The sequence below is a fragment of the Tigriopus californicus genome, chromosome 12 (genome assembly GCF_007210705.1).
Source record: "Tigriopus californicus strain San Diego chromosome 12, Tcal_SD_v2.1, whole genome shotgun sequence".
NCBI classification, from domain to species: domain Eukaryota; kingdom Metazoa; phylum Arthropoda; class Copepoda; order Harpacticoida; family Harpacticidae; genus Tigriopus; species Tigriopus californicus.
Genome location: NC_081451.1, coordinates 4,497,450 through 4,520,866, shown reverse-complemented (window position 1 = coordinate 4,520,866; position 23,417 = coordinate 4,497,450). Strand labels below are relative to the sequence as shown.

Here is a 23,417-nt window from a genome sequence, read left to right as displayed (position 1 = left end):
ACCACTCGAAGCCAAATTTGACGTTAGTGAATGTCTATTTTCTTCACCAGTGGCTGGAAACTTAGTTTCCGGTCACTCGTGAACACAGCACCATGAAATAAGATTTCTCATGGTGGCTTTTGGTTTCCTCTGCATGCTGAAGAGGGAACTTTATATCGCTGAAAACCGGTCCTTGTAAAAGAAAACCCCTTTTTTCAGGAGTTTGATGCAGACCTCGGTTTACAAGTTTGAGCATTAGTGTAGTTTAATTGGCTGCGTTGGTGTGGGTGAGACTTCTAACTACCAACTGCAATATCAAAAGTAGAATGTGAGCGATCGAATTTTTGGTGTAATTCATAAAAGCATTGAAAAGGTTAGATGTTCTAAGTAGTGTCGAGAAATCTTGTCTTTTCCTTCAGAATCATGGATTTTGCCCAGTTTCGGTGTTCAGTCCATCAACCCAAATGCCGATGGGAGGTTTTGCCTTGGGATTGGTCGGATTGGGTTTTCGAAGGCAACCAATCATTTGAGGACCACAAATCTGGCCCGGAAATCGTCGAATTGATGTCATTCGGCAAACACATTGCTTCAAATTATCGCCGTTACTGGTAGGAGTATCTAAAGTAAAATTTATAGTTCAATTTGAGTTATGCAACCACGACATTTATACATATCGAACGTAATATAAGAGGTTTTGAGTTTTTCCTGGACAAACTTGCAATCTGCTCTTATTCCTTACTCTTTTAGACACATTGGTCATTACCCGGTGGTTCATCAAAGTCTGATCACGTCTGAACTTTATTGTTCCTTTTTTGCAATACTTGCCCCAACGTCCCCTGTGCGTCTATCCACAATGTCTTTAAAAAATCAAGAACTCTTAGCTCAATTCAACTCTATAGTGAACGAGATGAAGCAATCTTTCCAAGACTCGAGCAAAGAGCAAACTGAGGCTATCATCCGCTGTCAGGCCGATATGCTGTCAAAGCTTGGGGATACTCTGGCAGCCAAGCTCACCCCTCCGCAACCTCCGTTGATGTCTCCTTCCCTCACCTTGCCCGTCACTCAACCCATGTCTAATGGTGGAATGGAACCCGGTCAAGTGGGATCCCCGATATTCCCCGTTCCCTGTGGCACAAGTCTCCCTCCATCCTCTGATCTTTTGGCTCATTCCCATCCTTTGGGACACTTTGTTGGAGACGCCAGCTCTGGGCTAACAGCCCATGCCCCAGGTCAGTTCTTTTCAACTTTGTACATTTAGTCTCTCGTTCCCCTTGATCCGATGGATTAGAAGTGTGGCGCCGTTTGTCGTATATAACGTCCTAATTCATAGCTGCATGCTACCGCTCCATCTTTTGTTGCATTTTACACTCTTTTCGTTGATTGGAAATCGCTCATTTCGATGATTTTTCTTTTTCTTTCCTTTTCTCCTTTTTTTCTCCCAATTTGTCCCTTTTTTTCTCCCCAATTTCTCCACTTTTTGCTTCCAATTTCCTCTCATATTTGGGTGTCGTATCTCAATTCTCGCATATCTCTATTTTATTCAGATATTCGGGCTAAGTCCTCTCACCGCCAGACTGACTTGGTCAAGCTCTCGGAAGGTTTAAACAAGCGTACCTTTAGTCTGAGAGAGGCGAACAAAAGCAGCATATTACTTGATTTTGCCCTGGAGGAATTATAACCGCTTCTCAATTGTCCTTTATTTTTCGGTTCATTAGAAGAAACACGGACCTTGCTGGGAATCCCTCCTTCCAGTGACTCGGCCAGTTTATCTGAGCTTTTGGTCTTGAGGTCCCGCGCAGCTTTGGCCTATTCAGACATTCGCCGAGCACTGCAATTTGACCAACAACAACTACATGTTGTCCAAACCAAAGACTTCGATTATATTAAGGCCTTTAAAGGGAATCCTCAACTCCACGAGGCAACTGTGAAGCGTATTGACGTTGTTGACCGGCATTTAGCGAGACTTCAAGCCTCTGCTAATCGGGAAAGGAAGAAATTTGACGAGCCTTCCCTGAACAAACCATCTGGCTTTCAATTTCAACCGGTCACATTTCGTGGGTCCCGTCGGATTTGGGGTTCCTCCCGCTTTGAACCTTACAAGTCCTTCATGGACCGAACAACTAATCTGCATCATGTAGCAAAAATATGTTTTTCTTGTGGCTCTAATTTTCATCCGGGTTTTCCTTGCCCCCCAAACAAGTCTGTTAATTAACGTGTTTTGTTGGTTTATAAACATTTTATTCCTCTAGATCTTTTGTTCGATGTTCCACTTTTAACAAGTCTTTCTTCAAATTCTTCCCTTGTTACTTCCTTCAGGATTTGGTCGTCTGCATCCAACCATTGGGTGTGCCGAACTTGGTATAGCGAACAAACCTGTGTCAACCAACCCCGCTGTAACAGGTGCTATTGGGAACCCGGACTCTCACTACTTCTGGCAATTCATTCTACATGCTCCCACAGACATCCTTAACGTAATAACTAAAGGATGCAAACTTCCCTTCAAAAATGGCAAGATTCCGCTTCCGTCTTCGCTCCCTAACAACAAAAGTGCCCTCCTTGACAAAACATTCATAGATGAACAATTGTTTCTTTACGAATCAATTGGTTGCATATCCGCCACATCAGTTAAACCTCACATAATTCTTCCCCTTTCGGTCGTCATGAGTAACAAAAAAACGTTTGGTTGTTGACGCCTCGCGAAACCTCAATCCCCTTCTAGTCGATAAGAAGGTTAAATTGACTCATTTAGAGGTGGCGAATGAACATTTGCCTGAAAATTGCTTCATGACAACTTCAGATTTAGAGTCCGGATATCACCAAGTTCCAATTCATCCTGACCATCGACGCTTCTTAGGAGTCCAATGGACCCGAAAGGGAAAGACTGCATTTTTCGTGTGGAACGTACTATTTCTTGGAATTGAGACTGCCGTTCATCTTTTCACCAAACTTCTTCGGCCACATGTTTCCTTTTGTCAGCAATTGGGCATACCCATTTCCATTTACATCTATGATCAAAGAGTTTTAGGCCGAGATGAACACTCTTGTCTCCGGAATTCGAATTTTGCCGCCATTTGCCTTAGATTAGCTGGTTGGATTATAAAGCCTGGGAAAGGAATGAGTGTTCCCACTCAATATGGAACATTCCTTGGGCTTGACCACGATCTCAAGACAATGCAGTATTTCATTCCAATTGGCAAATTAACCCATATCCTTTCAATGGCTGATAATCTTCTCAAACAACGCCGTATTCGGATTAAAGATTTAGCAAGTTTTTACGGCAAGATATCGTCATGCCGTCTCGCTCTAGGCCCCATCTCCTCATTACTCACACGTTCTGGTCATGCTCTAATTGCTGATTCATCTACAGCCTGTGGCTGGGAAGGCTGGGTTTCAACTACTCCTCTAGTCTTCGAGGAAATTTATCAGCTTAGACTTTCTTTGCCTTCTCTGAATGGATGGCCAATTCTTCACCTTCCTTCCATCTTGCCTCATCGCATTTTTGCCTGCGACGCGTCCGCAATTGGCATAGGGGCAGCCGAGATATTTTGCCACTTCAAACCTCACCCACATCCTGGGGCATGCTCCTCGTCTGTCACTCTATCCAAGCAATTACGTCATTCGGAACGTGAAACTAGTTCTCTTTCCGAGAACTGCTCGCTGCCAAAGAACTTGTCACTTCTTCAGCAGCATCCTGGGCCAATCTTAATATTCTTCTCCTTTGCGATAATATGAATGTATCAACGATCCTGCGTACAGGCTCGCGGAATCCACGTCTGCAAGTTCTCGCCATGTCCATTCACCTCACCTGCCGTTCATACTTCATAAACTTAGACTCCATGTGGCTTCCACGCGATGATCCTCGAATCGCCATAGCAGATCATCTCTCGCGATTCTTTGACCTTCAAGATTGGGGTCTTTCGAAAACCTCTTACTTGACTCTGTTAGAAATTCTCCCTTTTTTCCTGATGTTGATCTTTTTGCAAACGATTACAACGCCAAGTGCGATCAGTTCTTCTCGCAGTGCCCCTCATTTCTTTCTTCCGGGACAAACGCGTTTTCTGTTGATTGGTCACTCTTTAATTTTGCTCTCTGTTGTCCTCCTACCAACCTCATAACCAAGGCCATCCGCCACATTCTAGACACTAAATCTGTTGGGGTCCTAGTGGCCCCTCTTTGGCCAGCCTCATCTTTTTGGCTATCCCTTTGCCCTGACGGTTCTCATTTTTCATCTCTTTTTACTAATGTTTTTAAAGGCTATCCATGCCTTCGTTCTGGCCCTCATGTCAATAGTACGTTACTTTCGGGTGTCACAGCTTTTCCCTTCGCTTACCTACTGTACAATGGTCGTTTCTTTGACTCTCCATACCCTGTTCTTGAAAAGTCACATTGTTTTTATGACGGTTGTAATAAATGTTCTTTCAATGGTTAATACCTTTCTGCTCCTCTAATCTGCGGTACCTTAGATTCCTATTATTACGACGTACTACTTTTCCGATCACTCCCTCTTTCATTCCTTTCATCCTTTTCCTCCCTTCTGGAAAATTCTAGCTTCGTTGTCCAAGCATCAAAAGCCCCTTCAACCTGGAAACTTTATGCCTCGTATTGGACATCATTCTGTCAATTTTGCACGACACATGCAAAATGTCCTTTGTCAGCCTCGCCAGACACGGTTTTGGCATTTCTCCAATTCTCTTCTGAAAAGTCTCGTTCCTCAGCCTCTTGCCGATTCATTTCAGCATTTCATGAAACTAAAGGTTTTCATTCCCCCTGTGACGCCAAAATAGTGAAACTTTTTCTCAATGGTGCCAAGAAGTTATTCTCTAAACCCGTTTCACGCAAGCATCCAATCACCCACGACATCCTTATTCGAATTCTTACTCATTGTCTCAGTACTGATCTCCATTCCGCCACTCCATCCAGGCCATTACATCTGTGGCGCGAGGAAATTTTTGAACTTTCGCCTTTTTAGGGATGGCTCGGTTCAACGATCTTGCACACGTATGTACCACAAATATCACCGTGTTGGATGACAAACTCATCGTCTTCTACCCGCGTCGCAAAAACGACCAGTTCCATTCTGGCCACTCCTCTTTTCCCAAAGTCACAAATGGACTCCTCTGCCCCAAGAAATTGTATACATCTTACTTACGCCGCCTTTCTGCAGCCTTCGGTCAGCCGTATTCTGGTCCCCTTTTACCCAAACTTTTAAAATCTGGTTCTGCATACCACATTTGTAGGACCAGCGCACCTTACCACTCAATTCGGAGCGTTCAATTCAGCGTCTTATCGACCCTTGGGCTTGATCCGAAGACGTTTGGTTGCCACTCTTCACGTAGGGGTGCGGTTGCCACCGCCAAAAATGATGGAGCCTCGACATCTCAAGTGGGTCTAGCTGGGGGTTGGTCTTCCAACAGCACTGTCCCGGATGACTACGATGACAACCACAAACCTCGGATTCTGTCCCTAATTAGCGATTCCCTTTCGTTTTAATGCATACAGCCTTTATTTTTTTTATCAATACATTTTAATTATACGACCAACAAAATGAAATAGGTCTTGGTTCTCTCACACCGTCGTCCTTCTTCCAAATAGTTCAAATTCTGTACTAGATCTACAAAATGTAGTGAGAATATGGATAAATAGAGGTTTCTTCAACAAAGTAGAAACACGACATTTATACAAATCGAACGTAAAATAAAAGGTTTTGAGTTTATCCTGGACAAACTTGCAATCTGCTCTCAAGAACTTGCATACTGCTCTTATTCCTTACTCTTTCAGACACATTGGTCATTACCCGGTGGTTCATCAAAGTCTGATCCCACCCTCCCTCCCATATATACTCTCACACATCAATGACTCCAACCTGCCCCATTGAACACGCCTTCGCAGGTTTTTACCGGATTCGTTCCTTTTCCTGCTCCACCACTTCCTAGGGCGTTGAAATTAAAGATCATCCGCCGCTCACACCACTTCGGCACATAGATGTTCTACATGAAATGGCTATATCCGACATTTTATCTCCCTATTTCCTTTATTTGTTGCTCTGATGAATTACACCGTCGTCCTCCTTCCACATAGCTCAAATTCTGTACTAGATGTGCAAAATGTAGTGAGAATATGGATAAATAGAGGTTTCTTCAACAAAGTAGAAACGTAGTGTTTTCAATCACATTTGATTGACCGACGTTTCTGGGTGGTCTTGCTTAAGAGCAGGATCACTTTTGAGCAATGGTCGACTCAATCTCGAGAACATTATGATCCGACAGATTATTAGGAGTCACATGGACATACTGAGCCAGATTAGGGTCTTTGGGAAAAAACAAGTCCAGAACATTATTCACTCTGGTGGAACACGCTGGAGGAAATTACACAAGTTTGCAAATACCTCCAAGTTTAAAAGGACTGAGAGGTCAATTTGGAAATGGGAACCTCTCTTCTTTCTCGAGCTCCTTCATTGTTCAATTTGCTCCCTTCAAATATGCGTAGGTCGTATGTAGGCGTTGATCCAGTAGCAGGATTTAAGTCAGACTTGGACAAGTTTTTGACGAAAATTCCTAATCAACCTTATATTCAAGGGTTTGCCAGATCAGCCAACACTAATTCGTTGGTCGATTAAATAATATGTACAAATAAATAAATATCTCGTCTTGAACTGCTGGGATTGGAATCCCAGCAGCGGTAAGGAAGTCCGCAAAAAAAGAAAAGCAAAATATTCACCCTTAGGGACTAACCTCCCACTCTACAGCGCTCACCGGGAATGAAATTCCCTTACAAAGAAAACTCTGTGAGCATAATGCCCTGTTCTGCCTATTTCCTTTGAATTGTATGAGTATACATATTTGCTAATATCAAAATAATGTATTTATTGTAATGTTTTAAAATCATCCGTATGGCAGCAAAAATACAGGGAGCAGTTAGCATGGAGGTGTTCGTCATACAAAGACAAGTGTGGGTAGCTTGGGGGTCAGGTCTAAAGCCTCTTTGAGAATACCCGTCGTTTGATGGTGTCAAAGGGAACCTGAAAAATTGTATGCCGCCACCAAAAATATGTTTGGATGTCGGGCAAAACATTCATCTTAGATGTTTCGATAGGAGTCTGCTAGACGGCAGTAAGCCGCAAGCCAAAAACCCCTCGACCAAACTTTAGTGCTGATAGTCTGTGGACAACAAACTTATGAAGCCAGATGTTGCGGCGAGGAAGTAAATTTTGAAGTTGTTGCGATGGAAATGGAGGGCCAAGCTATCTTTTGAGATATTTAGAAAGCATAGAGCTTTCTGAACCTCCAGCGTTTTGTGAAATTGGCGATGTGATCCAGACGGGGAGGGCATATTTTTGATTCAATTTTATTTCCCGCCACAGGAGCCCAGAAGAGGGCAAAAGCAATAGCTGTGTCAACAGAGTGGCCAACTTTGAATCCATGTTGTTGCTTTGGAAATATCTATTCATTTAATAGTAGTGGAGGGCTCTCTTTGCATGAAGTTGAACAAAGTGAGGCTTGAAGAAAGTTGATACCAACTAGTGTCCAAAACGATGGAAACAAACCGACAGCCAGCTGACGTAACGTCATCGTTTGGGAAGTTATGTCAACAGAAGAGCTATCAATTGTGATATTGCAACTTAAAGCGCTCGCAGTTCCCTTTCGGGTAAAATTATCATCATCATTTATCAAATGGTTTCAAGCCAAGTCTTTGGCGAATGCATTGAACCAGTTATCAAGTCAGTGCCAGAAGAAAATTATTCGCCCAGGTAATGTCAAAGTGAAGTCTTCATACTCTATGAGGGTGTGTGTCTAATTCAAAGACACTTCTATCAAAGACAATGTGATGATGATACAGCCCTGATGGTGAGATCCCACCGTCATCTTATCCTTCGTCCTTGGTCCGTGTAACCCAATACGCCAACCAGATTCAAATTATTCAGGCCATTTCTTCCAAGGCTTGGGCCTGATTCTAAGAATTGACCAAATAGGCTTTTATTCAGCCTTTTACAATTGTGGACATCCCAACAAACAACGGTCAAGGCACGCCTCTGTCCGTGCTGGCTGAAGGCTAACCAGTATCTAACTTTCCACAAGCTCGGGGATTTCCCCGCCTTAAAGCCACTGTGGCCAACTTCCATTGGTTTGGTCAGTAGCTCTCGTTGAAAATGTTAATATAAGATTTGAAAAGAGTGGCTGTTTTAAGCCTTTTAAAATTTGGCCTTTGTCACAAACAGGAGTTGCACACACCTTGAGAGGTAAAAGTGGCATTAGTTGTACCTAGAGACCCTCTTGTCAAAGACCCGCGAGGTATGCATCATCAAATTCCACTGATCTGATTGGGTGTCAATTTTTGATGAACATCTTTCGGAAAAGTTTCTAAAATAATCGACAGTCATCTCTAAAACAACACTCACAGTTTACACGGTCTAGCAAATAGTGACTTGTTTCCTGAGAGATCCACGTAAGCCAATGTGTTACTGTTAATTTTAACTCCCTAATGATGCATTTCATTGATTCAATGTGCTGGAAAATTGGATTCAAAAAGAAAGTAGGAAGGAACAAGTATATCTGGAACAATGTTAAATGCCTATGTCCATGAATGAAGTCAATTGCTTGTCTTTACGCAAAAGTTAACAGTATTTAGAGTTTAAAAAAAGGTCTTTGAAAAAACAATTATCAGTTGCAGGTTTGTCTTTTTAATTTGCTTTTTTTTCGAAGAGTTAGAAAACAACTCCCAGTTAGAGGGAGATGGTTGAAGCGCAGTTGTTTAACGCGCGACCGAGCTAAACTCGGGTTCATGGGTTCGATCCCAGGTCTCCCCCCCCCCCCCTTTCTAGTGGATCATCGCCTCGAATGGCGCTCCTTGAACCCAGAATGGGACAAGACTCAATCATGCTGCATTGTATAAATTGTAATATTGTAAAAAGATAACGGATCCAATGAGAAAACTCTCGCAATAAAGACTTAAAAAAAAAAAGAAAAAGAACTTGTAAAAAGCTAACAAAGTTTTGGAGTCCGATTTGGTACTTCAGTCGCGTGATTAGCCATTTACAGCATTTTGTCGAACGGAATCAATGATGGAATCCTCCATACCATAAGTCATCAAGAGAACCCATCACCGCAGGGTAGTTTGTTTGCTGTTCCTTACTTTTATCTCTTCGGAGATCTTTTTAATCAAACCAGTTTGCCAAGATAAAATATCTGGTTGCGAATTGTGACAAGCACTGCCCACTTTCTTTTTGGCTTAATTTTAATGATTTTTTTTCTCATTTAAGAACTGTGTTAAAGTACATCAAAAATAAATAGATATAATTTCTTGAGTTAACATGTGTAAAATCCCCCCCCCCTTAATCACGCAACTAAAGTACCAAAACGGACTTCAAAAATTAGTTAAGAGTTTCTTTCATTGCTGTTTTCCTAATAAAACTACATTCTAAGATCTGTTAAATTCAAATTTGAAAAAAATAGATCAAGATCACGCTTAAAACTTACCAAAGGTTCGTCAAAATTGTAGAATTATTAGAGAGTTACGGGCAAAAGGTTTAACAGAACAGGGCCTTTGTTCTAGACAAAACCAGCCTTAAGATTTATTAAGACTTTAATGTCGTATGGTACAACTAGGGACTCTGGATGCAGAGACGTGTGAGCTTTGGCAAGTGGCTCCACTTAAAAAAAGTGAACGATCAAATGAACTACTAAGTTTCCAAATACAATTTTTCTTAAGAGACTGTGTAAGAAAGACTACTGTCATGACATGGAATATTTACTTCATGAATAGTACTAGTCTATGGAACTGGAACTTAGAAGTGTTTTTTAAACAAACTGGAACTGACGACAGGTGTTTTTTCAAACTAGCCTTTGTGAACGTTCCCAAGTATCAGTTAAAGACCCGTAAAAGAAAAAGGATTGAATATCTGTACTCCTCGAGTGTCTTGATGTCCCGAGGGATTCACTGCATTGAATAATAAAGTTACTTGTGATCTTAACCAAATGCATGGTAAGGATGGAGAGAACGCCTTTTAAAATGGTCCTAAGGATTCCATCAACCATCATCAGTAGCCTTTGTTGACGAAAGCTTTGAGTTCTTGAATTAGAGGTGAAAAAAAACAATATACTGTACGACATACTTTCTTGGTTTTAAAATTTTTATCAAGTGCCTGTAAATTTGAGCTTTTTTGGGAGCCAACTCAATAGTGGTTCAATGGATCATATACTGATTTCATTTCAATTGCTATTCAATGTGCAGCAAAGTTATTATGGGATTTGAGTTTTTAATCTGAGCTAGAAATCCATAAAGCAATTACATAAAACTAGCTCCTTCGGGTTTTGCGAGCTATGGATGGCAAGATGTGTTTTGAGTATTTCTATCAAAGCTTAAAAAGGCATTGTGAGCTGCTCAAGTTTTTCGCCCGTTTAACGTGTGACATAACATGGATGGATGGTCAAAGAAATCGTAAAGTGCCGGTAAAAATGATGAGTGAGGTGAAATCGTTTCAATATCTTTGAGCACTTCACATTAACATCTGCAATTACATTTGAGGGTAAACTAAGCTTGTGTCATCTTACAAACTGCAAAAATAAGAGTTAGAATTTCTTGATCCTGAATTTTCAAAGTAAAGCACCTCTTTCATTCCAGAGCAAAGCAGCTTTTGAATAATGGTCGACCCTTTCTCAAGAACATAATAATAATGTGGATTAACAAGCGTCACATGGAGGCACTTCATCAAATCAAGGTCATTAGGAAAGAACACGTTCAGAACGGTATGCGCCCTGGTGGCTACGCCAACATGCTGGGAGAAATTGCGCAACATCACAAACTCCTACAGCTTTTCAAGGGAATGTGATTTCGACTTCAAAATTCTATTGTACCTATCTGAAGTAAACTCCCACTCTTCAACGCTAAGAGCAAAACTAAATTCTCCCATAAAGAAAATCTTCATGGAAACCACCTTATCCAATCTTTTCCAGTCAATATAAGAGTTGACAAGAACGAGCTTACACAACAAGAGGGAGTCCTTTAAATTCTTACATTTATTCTTGTAAAGTAAAGGAAAAGCAGCGAAAAATCGAGTGTGAGGGGCCTGATTTTGGTCTTTGCTATTGTATCTTATGACTTTGATGATCGAAAAATTTGTGTCAAAAATTTAAACAAATGTTATTTTGGTGTGACTTTGACACCGAATCGCTGATACAACTCCAATCTTCAAATGATGTTTGCTTGAACAAGGCGGTTATGTGATTTGATGAAACGGAAAATTTAAGGTCTAAACTTTACCTTGCTCCATGGCAAAACATAGAGTGATCCCAATCACGCATGCTTTTTGGCAAACTGCCTGACAACCCTTTCCATTGTTGTCGATTGCAATCCATTCTTTAAAATTTGAAACTAATGCTTCAGGCAGGTCGACGGTCATCCAACGAGAATCCCTTACTTCACTAGGCGGTGTTGAAGGTTTTGTCTTGGTTGTGGATTCCATAACTGAGGTCGAAGCCGATCCAAATTCCATTATTGTTCCTGTAGTTGCTGTAGGTGTCGTTGTGAGTATTAATGTGGATATTGTTATGACTGTTGTTGTGGATGTAGTTGTGGATGTAGTTGTGGATGTTGTTGTGGATATGATGTTGCACCTAAATTCGCAAACGAAATTGTCAACATCATATCGCATTAGCGTCAAAGCTCCATGACGATTAAGCTTTAGTCCCATTTCTGGTGGCGGGCTCAACATTCCATGAGAAAATGATACGGAGGAAAAATTTGCTAGGTTTTGAAAAGTCTCTCCATTTTCCCAAATCAATTTTCCAATGCAAGCATCGCCTTGACAAGGAACGGCAGTTTGACCCCTCAGACCCAAAGGAACTTCCTTATCTATAAGAAAAGAAATCAAGTGAAAAAAAGACACATGAAATGCTAAAATATAAGTAGAGACTGTAATTGCCAAAAACGCAAATGAGTTAAATTGCATCATCAAAGCTGTAAGAAGTCACTTCAATTTAAAGAAAAAAAAAGAAATATTTCCATTGAGACTAGGACGAGTTCCGACAATCATTGGGGTCATTTGACAACTGCAAAAAGGCAAAGCTTGGATTCAAATTAGCGGATATCGTCAGTTTTAGGATCTAAAATGTGCGTAAATGTTCAAGCTGATTTTTTTTTGAAAAGTAAAGTATCGCAAGCTTTAAACTAGTTGTAACCGCTACACGCCTTGGGTTGCATTGATTTAGTTTATCTCCTAATAGGAACAAGACGCACTTGGTATTTCTAGTGGTTTAATTCGTGTTTTTTAGGAATGCAACTTCAACTTAATCCTTTCATAACCTCGTGGTCTTTCACAAACAACAAATTGAACAAACAGCGTGACCATGAACAAATGATCCTGTAACGGAAAGTAAAATGGCGCCACATCCCCTACCCCATGAACACTCTGGGAATGTTCATCAGTTGCTGCCTTCGTCTTGCGTCAATATTCTCTCCATCAGTAAGCACAGTTTGCTTATTGGTCTGGAGAACACCCCTGATTTTGTCTTGACTTTGGCACTCCGTACTTTTCCATCTTGTCCAGGGAAGCATTCCATCACTCGTCCCATCATCCATTTGTTCCTTGGCATGGTGCCATCAATTATCAAAACAATGTCATTCTCTTGTAAATTGCAATACTCCCTTGTCCATTTTTTCCGTGTTCTCAAACTGGACAGGTATTCTTTTCTCCATCTAATCCAAAATCGGTCCGCAATTGCCTGAATGTGTTTCCAACGGTTTCTTGTAAATTTGACTTCATGAAAGTCTTGAAATGGGTGCACGTCTCCACCTCTCATTCTCGGCAAGTGGTTAGGAGTTAGAGCCTCCAAGTCTTGAGGATCTTCAGAAGGAGTAGTTAGTGGGCGGTTATTCATGATCTCTTCGATCTCACATAAAAGCGTTGCCAGACTTTCATCTGTTAATGCATGGGGGAGGTCTCTGAGCATGGATTCCATAATTTGTCTTGCGGTTCGTATATTTCTTTCCCATATTCCCCCGTGATGCGATGCTCCTGGAGGTTTAAATTTCCATTCGATTCCGCAACTTTCAACAGCCCTTTCGATTCCACTTTGTTCAAGCGCCGTAATTTGCCTTTTCAATTCTTGATTTGCTCCATGGAAATTTGTTCCATTGTCCCATCGCATTCTTTTGACACGGCCCCTCCTGGACGTGAATCTTCTTAGAGAGGAGAGGAATGAATCACTTTCGAGGGAGTAAGCAATTTCGAAGTGAACGGCTCTCGTTATGAGACAAGTAAAAATCACACCGTAGCGCTTCTCATGTGAGCGCCCACGCTTGACCAAGAAAGGTCCAAAGTAGTCGACCCCGGTGTTCTTGAATGGTTGGCACGGTGTAAGACGGTCAGATGGTAGATCTGCCATAACTTGTTCCAATGCTTTTGCTTTAATTTTCTTGCACGTTGTGCACTGATGAAGTTCCCGTCGCACCAAACTTTGGCACCAATAATCCATAACGTTTGTCGTAAAGAGGACAACAAATACTCCCGGCCAAGATGACCACACCGTCTGTGTATTGCTTGAACAATTAATTCGGTGACCCTTGAATTCTTAGGCAGTACAATCGGGTATTTGAAATCATTTGACGATTCTAGATTTCTCAGACGACTTCCCACTCGTACCAGCTTTCCGATTACAATGGGACTTAATTTTGAGAGCTTGCTGGACTTCTTCACACAATTGTTGGCAGATATTTCTTGGATCTCGACTCCAAATGCTTCATTTTGGACACTGAAAAATGCATTCTTCGATCTGTTCGTTGCTCACACATTCATTGTTTTTGCCCATTTTCATCACGGCTAAAAGGACAATTTTGACAACCGCTTTCAATTTCGAATACGAGTCACAACGAATGGCCAAATCTTCCACCCATCCCATAGACCTCTTCATTGCGCATGACACGACCTTTTTAACGGCTTCGTCACTATCAGATAAATCTGAGAGCCCTGTGGGAGCGGTTGGCCATTGTGATGTTGGATGTTTTAGAAAGTCCGGACCGGTGAGCAACCTTGATTCGCTCATCAAATTAGCAACAGTAATTCCTCTTGATCCACCATCTGCCGGGTTAGCTGTCGACGGCACGTATCTCCATTGGTCTACCTTACTCGCCTCGTGAATGATCGACAATCGATTTGAGACAAACGTGTGAAAGCGTTTATCTTTGTTGCGAATATATTGAAGAACGGTCGTACTGTCAGTCCAGAAAATTCTGTCATCCAGGTCGTATTCCAACTCTGCTCTGATTAAAGCATCCTGTTTGGTGGAAAGGACTGCAGCAGTTAACTCCAAACGTGGAATTGAAACAACTTTGACTGGAGCCAAGCGAGCCTTGCCCAAGACAAACGAAACTTCGACCTCGTTCTTGTCGTTTTCCAAACATAAGTAGGAGACGGATGACTATCCCGTTTGGCTGGCATCAGAGAAGTGGTGAAGGCGGACGGATTTCGTTGTTCCAAAGTCGTTGGATTTGTAACACCTTGGGACCTTTAACGCCTTTAGTACCTGCAGCTCAGTGACCAAACTTTTCACCTGTAGGCCATCACTAAATGGTAGTCGATCGTCCCAACCCAATTCTTTCTTCATACACAGATCTCTAAACTTCGATTTGATTGGGATCATGCTTGGCGCAACAAATCCAAGAGGATCATACGAAGAGTTGATCACTGACAGGACATTACGTCTCGAGATGTTGTGGAATGTAGGTCGTGAACCAAATCCAAGAGTGTCGGCAACGATGTCCCAAGTTACACCCAACGCTTTGTCAACCACGCTTTCCTTACACAGATCGACATCCGTTACTGAACTGGCTTTAATGTTTTCATCTAGGGCATCCAATACTGCTTGTTTGTTTGAGATGAATTTGGTTAATGTGAACCTTTCATAAGCACAAAGTGTTGTAATTTCCTGTTGAAGTGCAAGAGCCTCACGGACTGTGGGAACAGACTTAAGAAGATCGTCAACATAGAAATTATTCTTGAGAGTGCGAATAGTTTCGCCACTAAATTCCTTTTCGTGGTCATCAGCACACCGCTGCAAGGTAAAATTCGCACATCTAGGGGAACTCGAAGCTCCAAATAGATGGACGGTAAGTCTATACTCTTCCATTGGCCTATTGAGGTCTCCACCAGGTCACCAAAGGAACTTTAGATAATTGCGTTCTTTTTCAGGGACTGTTACCTGTTAGAACATGGCTTCAACATCAGCAACAAGAGCCACTTGCTCTTGTCTAAACCTGAGCAATACCCCCAACATTGAATTTGCCAAGTCTGGTCCTGGAATGAGCTTCGAGTTGAGGGAAACTCCCATGACCTTAGCTGAGCAATCGAACACGACTCGTAACTTCTTCGGCTTTCGCGGGTGATACACCCCATGATATGGAAGGTAGAATACTCGGGCAGAACCCGTGTACGTTCCAACCATTTTTCGTTCGAACCGCATATGGTTCATGATCTTGTCGACACACAATTTCAAGGGGGTCGCAAGGCACCTGGAGCGTTCATTCCAATTAGCATTCCCACGTCATCATTCGAGTAATTGATGGGTAACTCATTTAAGTGAGGCCACGACTCGATCATCTCTTCTTTCTTTCTCACCACTTACCAATACTCTTTATACGTCTCACCTGATGTCTTGAGTGGTTCTGTAATAATAATAATAATTATATCTCTAGTTGGAATATCTTCGCGGCCTACCGGGAGACTCTTGTCATCCACATTAATCACTTCGAGCCCATGCACCACCTGGGTCGCCCAGTGACTGTTGTGTTTCTCCATTGTAGTTAACGCTATTTGCACGGGTTGGCCCACCATACCAAGAGCTTTTACTAGATCCTCTTTAACGAACGTGTCGGTGCTATGGGGATCTTGTGCTGCATACGTAAGTGGTGATTTCACGGCCAGTATCTGCTGACCTTATCTTCACCGGAACCAGCGCCACTGCAATTGTAGGCTCCTTGGAACCATCACCTAGCTGACCAGACACTTGAACTCCTCGAACACTCACATTGGGGACAGTGGTATCAGGCATTGAATTGGACATTAGGTTGGGGGTCGGATTGGTGTTGTTGCTTCGTAGCCCGGAATCCTGCCATGTATCGGCATGTAAAATCGTAGGATGGCTTCTCCCTCATTTGCCGCACCTTTTACGTTTACGACACGTTCTGGCCCAATGGCCTAAGCCAAGGCAGCCAAAACAACGACCATTAAGCTTTTCTCGTCTTTCATCTAACGATAACCCTTTAGCCAAATGGCATTCGTTCATATCGTGCATCTTGGTACAAAACACACATTCTTCCGCACTTGCAGGGATGGGAGATCCCTTGAAGATAGTCGCTGTTGTTGTGGTAGCCAGCATTACGTTCTTCTTTGTCTGGGTGTTTTGTAGTAGTTCCCTTCGAATGCCAAAGATGGGGTGGTTCCACTCTTCCGAAATATTCCGTATTAGCTCGACAAAATCGTTAAAGTCTGCCTCCCTGTGCCCGTCTCTTTCAATAGAAAGAACCAAACGCCTCCATGACCTTTGACATCCTTGAGGCAACTTTGCCACCAACTTCAGTAGAGTTTCTGGTCTTCCAAATGCTCCCAACGTTCTAAGGTCTGTCATGGCGGTTTGACATCTCTGCAGTAAGAGCGAAAATTGCCTTATATCATCCGCATCTTCTTTTACGATTGGCCAATCTTCTAGCTGGCGTCTATAAGCGCTAGAAATACGAAAGGTATTGCCATCCTCTTCTTTAAGGAGTTTTTTGGCCCTTATAAATCCTTCCGAGGGCGGTAAGTGAACGCACGGTTTGATAAGCTCATGGGCGTCTGCTTCTGTAAACTGCAACAGGAAACCGAGCCTTTCTTCGTCGTTGTCAGTTCTTTTTTCAATTTGAAATTGAAATGCTTGTATAAAAGTTTGAAATTCCAGAAGACGTCCAGTGAATGGCTTCAATTCTCTTTTTGGTAAAGTTGCTTGTAATTGTACGTTTAGTAGCTTGTCTAGCACCTCCTCCATTGAGATGTCTCTTTTGGGTGATGGGGGTGCGGTTGACTTGGCGACTTTGAGCAAAGATCCGGCGTTATCCACTTTTGCCAACTCACTTTCCTTCAATCGCTCTTTGGCCACCGCTTCTTCTATTGCCATAAGTTCTTTCTCTATCCTCACGTCTTGGGCAGCCTCTTTCAACTTTCGCTCTCGCATTTCTAGTTCGATTGTCTTCTTCTTCTGTATTCCAGCTCAAGTTCGAGCTCCTTCCTCCTAACTGCAGCTTCCATTCGGGCTGAAAGCAACGACTCCGAATCGTACTTGTTGGGCCCTTTGGAAACGTTAGAAACACTTTCATGGGCTTCTATTTCCAAGTCTGTCACTCTCTGCTCCACATTTCTTAAAAAGACTATCTTTGAGTCCAAATGTTCCTGGCACCATAAGGTCAGAATTTCTTTGTCACTTTCCTCCACCAAGGTTTCTCCTAATAACTGACACTCAGATTCCAATTCGATCATGAGTCGCTTGAATCTTTCCAATTCAGTCTTTATTTCCTCCAAATTCTCATTAAGGCTCAGGAGTTGCTCCAAACGGTTCATACTGCCCGTTACCGCAGACAATTTGCCACTTGGTTTCTTCATAGCGCAGAAGTTGAATCCACGAGAGAATCAAACGATGTAACCGCTACACGCCTTGGGTTGCATTGATTTAGTTTATCTCCTAATAGGAACAAGACGCACTTGGTATTTCTAGTGGTTTAATTCGTGTTTTTTAGGAATGCAAGTTCAACGTAATCCTTTCATAACCTCGTGGTCTTTCACAAACACAACAAATTGAACAAACAGCGTGACCATGAACAAATGATCCTGTAACGGAAAGTAAAATGCCGCCACACTAGTTTAATAGTGGGCATTACATTCCTCGTATCTTTTAGGTTTGAAAAGCCGGTGAAACCCCATACCTTTTCATACAGAGTGTCGAAGCAGATCTTTCGTGGGTACATATTTTTTACATTTACCCGTCAAACTGTAACTCTTTTTGAACATATGATGAACAAATTACCTCGAATTTACACCGAATTTGAGAATTAACAGAATACGTTGCCCGTTTTCTATTTTTGAGCATAGGCATGCGCTGAACTGGACAATACATTCTCCTTCAATTGAAAGGGACTTAGCACTATTTATGTAACCAATCTACCTGCGACACAAACTTCCAATCCAGTGCTACAGAGTTTGGTCCTTGTTTGATATTTTCGGGTCAGGTCAGCCTGTATGAGTGTGGGTGTGTGTGAATGTATTATCAGTAAGGACATTTACATTTTTGAGAAAAAAGACCAATCTCAGACGAGTAAGGTTTTCACAAATATCTTAAAACGGTCACTTTACTCCTGCTCTCCATAGTTTTTCTTGGGGAAGAATGACCACCTTGGTTGTGGATGTTGACACCTATCCTGGTACGTGGAGGATGCCCACCGTGGATTGTGGAGCCAATCCATGCCCGCAATATAATGCTTTTTGCCCGCCGGAGCTTGTCTACGCCCGGTGCCTGTCTATGCCCGCAGAAGCCTGTTTTGTCCTTCTGCCTGTGGATGATTTCCCCCGGAAAGGGAGAAGTCTGACGGTAAAAAAACACAAGGTCAACAAACAGTAGAGCACTGGGTAGCAATCTATCGGCGCAAGCACATTGATTAAAGCAATAGTTAGCACCCCTTGGTGAGATCTCAACGATATAGTGCTTGCTCATTTGTTTTTCTCCTACTTTAGCTAAGTTTAAAGAGTATATAACTTTTGAGGAAGACATTTGGTTGACCTCAAAATTGAACAACACTAGCTGATATTTTCGTGGCTTATCTGATTTACCACTTGCCCGCTTGACCCTTCAAAGAACCTATTAAATTCTACATCGACCAAAATTCTCAACTCTGATTGGTTGAAGTAGCAAAGGAGTCAAGTGGTCTAGGGGATAAGCCACGAAAATATCTGTTATGGAGTCCGTCAGGAATCAAGAGGAGAGCTTTTTGAAACTTCACTAAATGAGGTTTTCCCATTGCGTTACCTCTCAAATGCTGCATGAACGTAAAGATGAATTTGATAAAGCACTCCCTCAGCTGGCAGGCTTCTGATTAGGAGGTAACGCAATGCTGAAACGTCTTCTAGTGTGGTTTCGTATATCTTTACTTTCCAGGCTTTGATGAATAAAGCCCAACTAAAGTGATGGAAAATAATGTAGTTAATCAATCTTGTCCAAAAGCAACCAAGTGTTTTTAACTACTGCCTAGATGTATGATTTATTTTTTTGATAGAATGAAGATAATGAGAGTTTTTCAATTGAATTGCAAAATGTATCGATCAAAATCTTCAATCATATCAGCATTCATGTCAGTTTTAAGGGTCATTTTCATATCTTGGTTGTACTGTATAGTGGCAAGAGGAAGGGGAATGGGCTTTTGCGTCTAAGCCCCACAGAACAGGGATCCTTGCAACAATAATGCAGGTCAGGTTTGGTTATTTCAAGAATAACTCAAGAACGGAGGAGTTCTTGGTTCCATGGATGTTTGGTCTATCCTCTCGATTTGCTTTAGCTAAACGGAAAAGAAGACTCACTACAATAAAGATTCCTACTATGCTGAAAACGCAGCTTGCTTAAGACCGAATGAAAAGGTGACTCACAGCTGCAAACTTTTAAGTACGAAGCTAATGATGCACGACACAAATTTTATCTTTTGAGTTCATTGTAGTAACATTCACATCTCACATATAAAACTTCTCGTTCACATGTCCTAAGGCATTTTCATGGCAACTTATTGTGGTTCACGATGGAGCGTTCAGTGCTTCTGAATTGTGGCCCTAGAAAAATAGCGAGAGGAGTGCAAAAAACAACGTCAGAAAACTGAATTGATTTAGGTATAAAGTGGTGACTTTGATTTACACCAGCCTTTTTCATTCATTTTTGCCTTGTAGATTTGAGCTTTATAAACTAGGTGGATTGAGTGGCCTTTTGACTGATGGAGACAGTGATTGAACAACATTTACTGAGTAAATAGGTATGAATATAATAAACAATATTTTTCGATTTTGTGTCTCTTTTGCAAACATCAAGAGTACTGATTTGTTACAAACCCCCTTTTCAAGTGGATACGTCGGATGTATTTTTTTTTTTGGTGCGGACTTCCTTACCGCTACCGGGATTGGAATCCCAGCAGTTCAAGACGAGAAGATTATTTATTATACTTGACTTTTATTTATATATATTATTTGATCGACCAACGAATTGGAGTTGGCTGATCTGGCTAATCCTTACATGGTGTAAAAACTTGTATCTCATACCCAGGTGGAGTCATTGTTTTCAATCTTCGCCTCGTATGGCGACCAAATGTGGCTTGTTTCAATACTTCTTATTACTTCTTATCAATACCATTTTTTTCGTTTGTTCCTAAAAATCCACACGTTTATTTTTTAACCAAATTGCATTTCGTTTCCAAGGTGTTGGATGACAAATTTGACCCCAATCAACTTGCTCTTTTGTTCGTTGAAATTCTCTTGGTTTGGTCACGTTCCATTGCGCTTTAATCAATTCTTCTAACGGAGCGACAAAGTCTCTCACACAGCACAGAAAGTTAGAGCACGTTCCAAGTCTAGACTGCAAGACTGTGACTCCAGATGTCCCTTGTGAAGCGCAATTTTATCGACACATTGCCTAAAATTATGTGTCGTGTAACTGCACCATAACCAAGACAACCAATAATCCATTACACTGGCAATGAAGACATCTAGCATGTTTTCCCATCCGTTTAGGTGAATACCCTTTGTAATGCACCAGTTTTTCCCCAACTTTTGTTCACTCAATAATTCAAGAATGTTGATGGAGTTTTAGCCTGACTATGGAGTGCTTATATAGTGGAGCGAAAAACTTGATCAAACTACGAACGTCTTCTTGCATGGCTTGTAGAGCTATGCGTTACCTCCTCATCAGATGTATTCCCGCTGAGAGAATTTCATCTTCATGTTCAAAGACTTGATTAGGAGGTAACGCAAAACTGAAACGACTTCTAGCAAGGTTTTAGAGAGCTTTCCACTCCAGTACTCCATGGCCTAGCTCATTCCTTGCAGCCGCCATAGATAACTCCATAAATAGATCGATCAAGGGCGTTGCGATTGCATCTTTTCGTTTCAGCTGTCGTTGGGTGTCAAAGAGTTCCGTTCGTAGTCAAAATTCCTAGGGCAACTATGGTACAAATCTGAATCGTTGACGGTGCGTGCAAATTCTGAGCTGAAACTCCTAATACGACTCCTTGTCAAGCAATTGCTCTCCTCTAGCACCCTTCAAAAAACGGGTTAGAGAAAGCTGTCCGACCACAATTTTAATACCGAAACGTTGAAGGGGCTATGATGGGGGCTCCAATTGCAATTTTCATCCATGTGGTGGAAACACTTAACTGAAACCCAAGGAACAAGCCTGGGTTCAGGCTGGCCTCAAGAGGCGTTGGAATTATCTCAATTACGTAAAGGTGTAATCACGTCGCCCACATTGAAGCAAATTGTTGGGAGATTGAAACGAAATTCCGATTGCCTCATCATTGCATTGCAATTTCGGATACATTTTGCTACACTTTCGAGATGCGTTGCTAAACAAGAGCAATTAATAGAATATGTGATTTGCTCTGCTAACGTCCCAATCTTTTGAACATGTTACGTGTGTTATGCCCAAAAAGCATGTTTTTATTATCCTACCGCTCTTTCTACATGCATATTTGTAAGAATCACAAGAAATTGAAGGAAAGCAAGACTAACGAACGATTCATGCAAATAATTGAACTTGCCTTAAGGGAGATTTCACGTGCCACCCAGCGTCAGCTGACCTGAAATCATGCTCATCCAGAACAACTCCTGTAGAGCTTGAGCATTCTAGTTATTTGGTTTTCTATGGCAGCCGCCCTGGATTTGAACTTGCCAGATTTTGAGGACTTGGGCAAGCCCTTCTCCTCCTCAGCTGCCTACTTCAAATTCATAGATGACAACACGAGGTCCACTAACATTATTCAATGATCTCCCAAACAAAGTATAGTTGCGGAAAGACCGCCCCATCACGGAATATATATATTCCATAGCGTTTGGCGTCACTGAGAGAGACCCTTCTCTTGAGAAGTCGGTTTAAAAGGGTTTGGTTCACAATTGAAGAAATAGCCTACGCAAATACCGTTGCTTCAGACACGACATTGAGGAGAACTACTTCAATGAAGCAAACTATTGAGAGAATGATGTTTTACCTGTTAGAAATCTAGCCACGTTGCTTAAGGCATTGACGTCCTCAGGCGTTTCAAGAATTGGTAAAGTGGTCCCTTGAATGGTACACTTCCTCTGTGAATCTGGCCAGTGAGAGCCTCGATTGCTCATCAATTGGTAGTATTTGTTGCCCACTTCAGAAAACTCAATTGGAACGACTTCAGAGCCACAGGTGTTCACTTGGTAAGTCCAATTTCCTGAGGAGAGGAGATTAAGGCATGAAATATTAATGGCAGCGATCAATCACCTAGAAACTATTGAACTCAGACCTGTGTTCGATAACTGCTTGAATAAATCAATCTTGCAGAGTAAGTCTAGCAAACTGTATACTGTTGTAATTGTCACGCGCATATCAATCAACAGAGGTCCACATTTTTGGCTATACTTGAAGCTATTGAAATATTGACGTTCTCCTTTCTTCTTTCTCGGGCTCCTTCATTTTCTAATCTATTTATTGCCCTCGAAAATTCGTCGGGAGTAGGTATATGTTATTGATCCGGTAGCACCTTTAAGCCAAATATGGACCAGTTTTTAATAAAATTTCTCATCAGCTTTCCACTCAATGGTTGGACCAGGTATCATTCAAAGCCTAATTGATCCGAAATGGGCAATTTGTAATCTTTGAGAGCAATCGCACGTTTTGTTGCTCCAGACCTTGATCAAACGGCTGCTGAGTGCATTGTGTTGTGAAAGTGGTTGCGTGGCTGCTTAAGGTAAGAAAGATACTTTTGATTTTTAGCTTTCTCTTTTTCTACTTCAAGTATTGTGGTACTATACGTTTTTTCTATTTATATGCTCTTGAATTCTTTCACTTTTTTCGTCTTTCTGTTAATAATAATAATCTTTATTGCGACTCTTGGTCAGGTCATGGCGTAAAAGTAACTATAAAATAAAATCTGATGTATATACATTATACAAAATGGTAAAACAAGAAGAATGTCAAAAAGGTAAAGGCAATAAAATAGTTGACTAGAACGGGATATCACAATGAGTATGACTAAAATTGGTTAAATGCACATGAAAAAAGGTAAGAGGTGAGTTGCAGATAGTACAAAGACAGGTAGGTAGAGGTAAGTGATGAAAATCTTGGTTATTGCAGTAGAGTGGATGGGCCAGATTGAACAGATCCTTTGTCAACTCCCGTCGCTGATGGCATTTGGACGGGAGCCGA

General features: G+C 41.7%; 2 protein-coding genes across 3 annotated transcripts in view; one reads left to right on the top strand and one right to left on the bottom strand.

Moving 5' to 3' along the window:
• The first annotated feature begins 15 nt into the window (after positions 1 to 15).
• Positions 16 to 4,408, top strand: LOC131891412 (uncharacterized). Of its 2 annotated transcripts, none has more exons than XM_059240965.1 (4): positions 16 to 307; positions 399 to 587; positions 727 to 1,208; positions 2,296 to 4,408. In XM_059240965.1, exon 4 carries the CDS (start codon positions 2,764 to 2,766, stop codon positions 3,709 to 3,711), a length of 948 nt encoding a protein of 315 aa, XP_059096948.1. In that variant the 5' UTR covers positions 16 to 307; positions 399 to 587; positions 727 to 1,208; positions 2,296 to 2,763; the 3' UTR covers positions 3,712 to 4,408. The 2 variants fall into 2 exon arrangements, with proteins under 2 accessions (XP_059096948.1, XP_059096949.1); XM_059240966.1 differs by having other exon boundaries at positions 1,695 to 4,408.
• Positions 316 to 23,417, bottom strand: part of LOC131891408 (uncharacterized) — a 36,994-nt gene continuing 13,892 nt past the window's right edge. Inside the window, exons 3-5 of the mRNA XM_059240961.1 lie at positions 22,231 to 22,443; positions 11,236 to 11,826; positions 316 to 597 (exon numbers count right to left, since the gene is read on the bottom strand). Of these exons, the coding sequence (XP_059096944.1) occupies positions 401 to 597; positions 11,236 to 11,826; positions 22,231 to 22,443 (1,001 nt within the window). The 3' untranslated portion in view covers positions 316 to 400. The remainder of the gene's footprint in view (positions 598 to 11,235; positions 11,827 to 22,230; positions 22,444 to 23,417) is intronic.

Coding starts and splice junctions, on each gene's coding strand:
- LOC131891412 (XM_059240965.1), top strand. CDS start 2,764: ATGACAACTTCAGATTTAGAGTCCGGATATCACCAAGTTCCAATTCAT.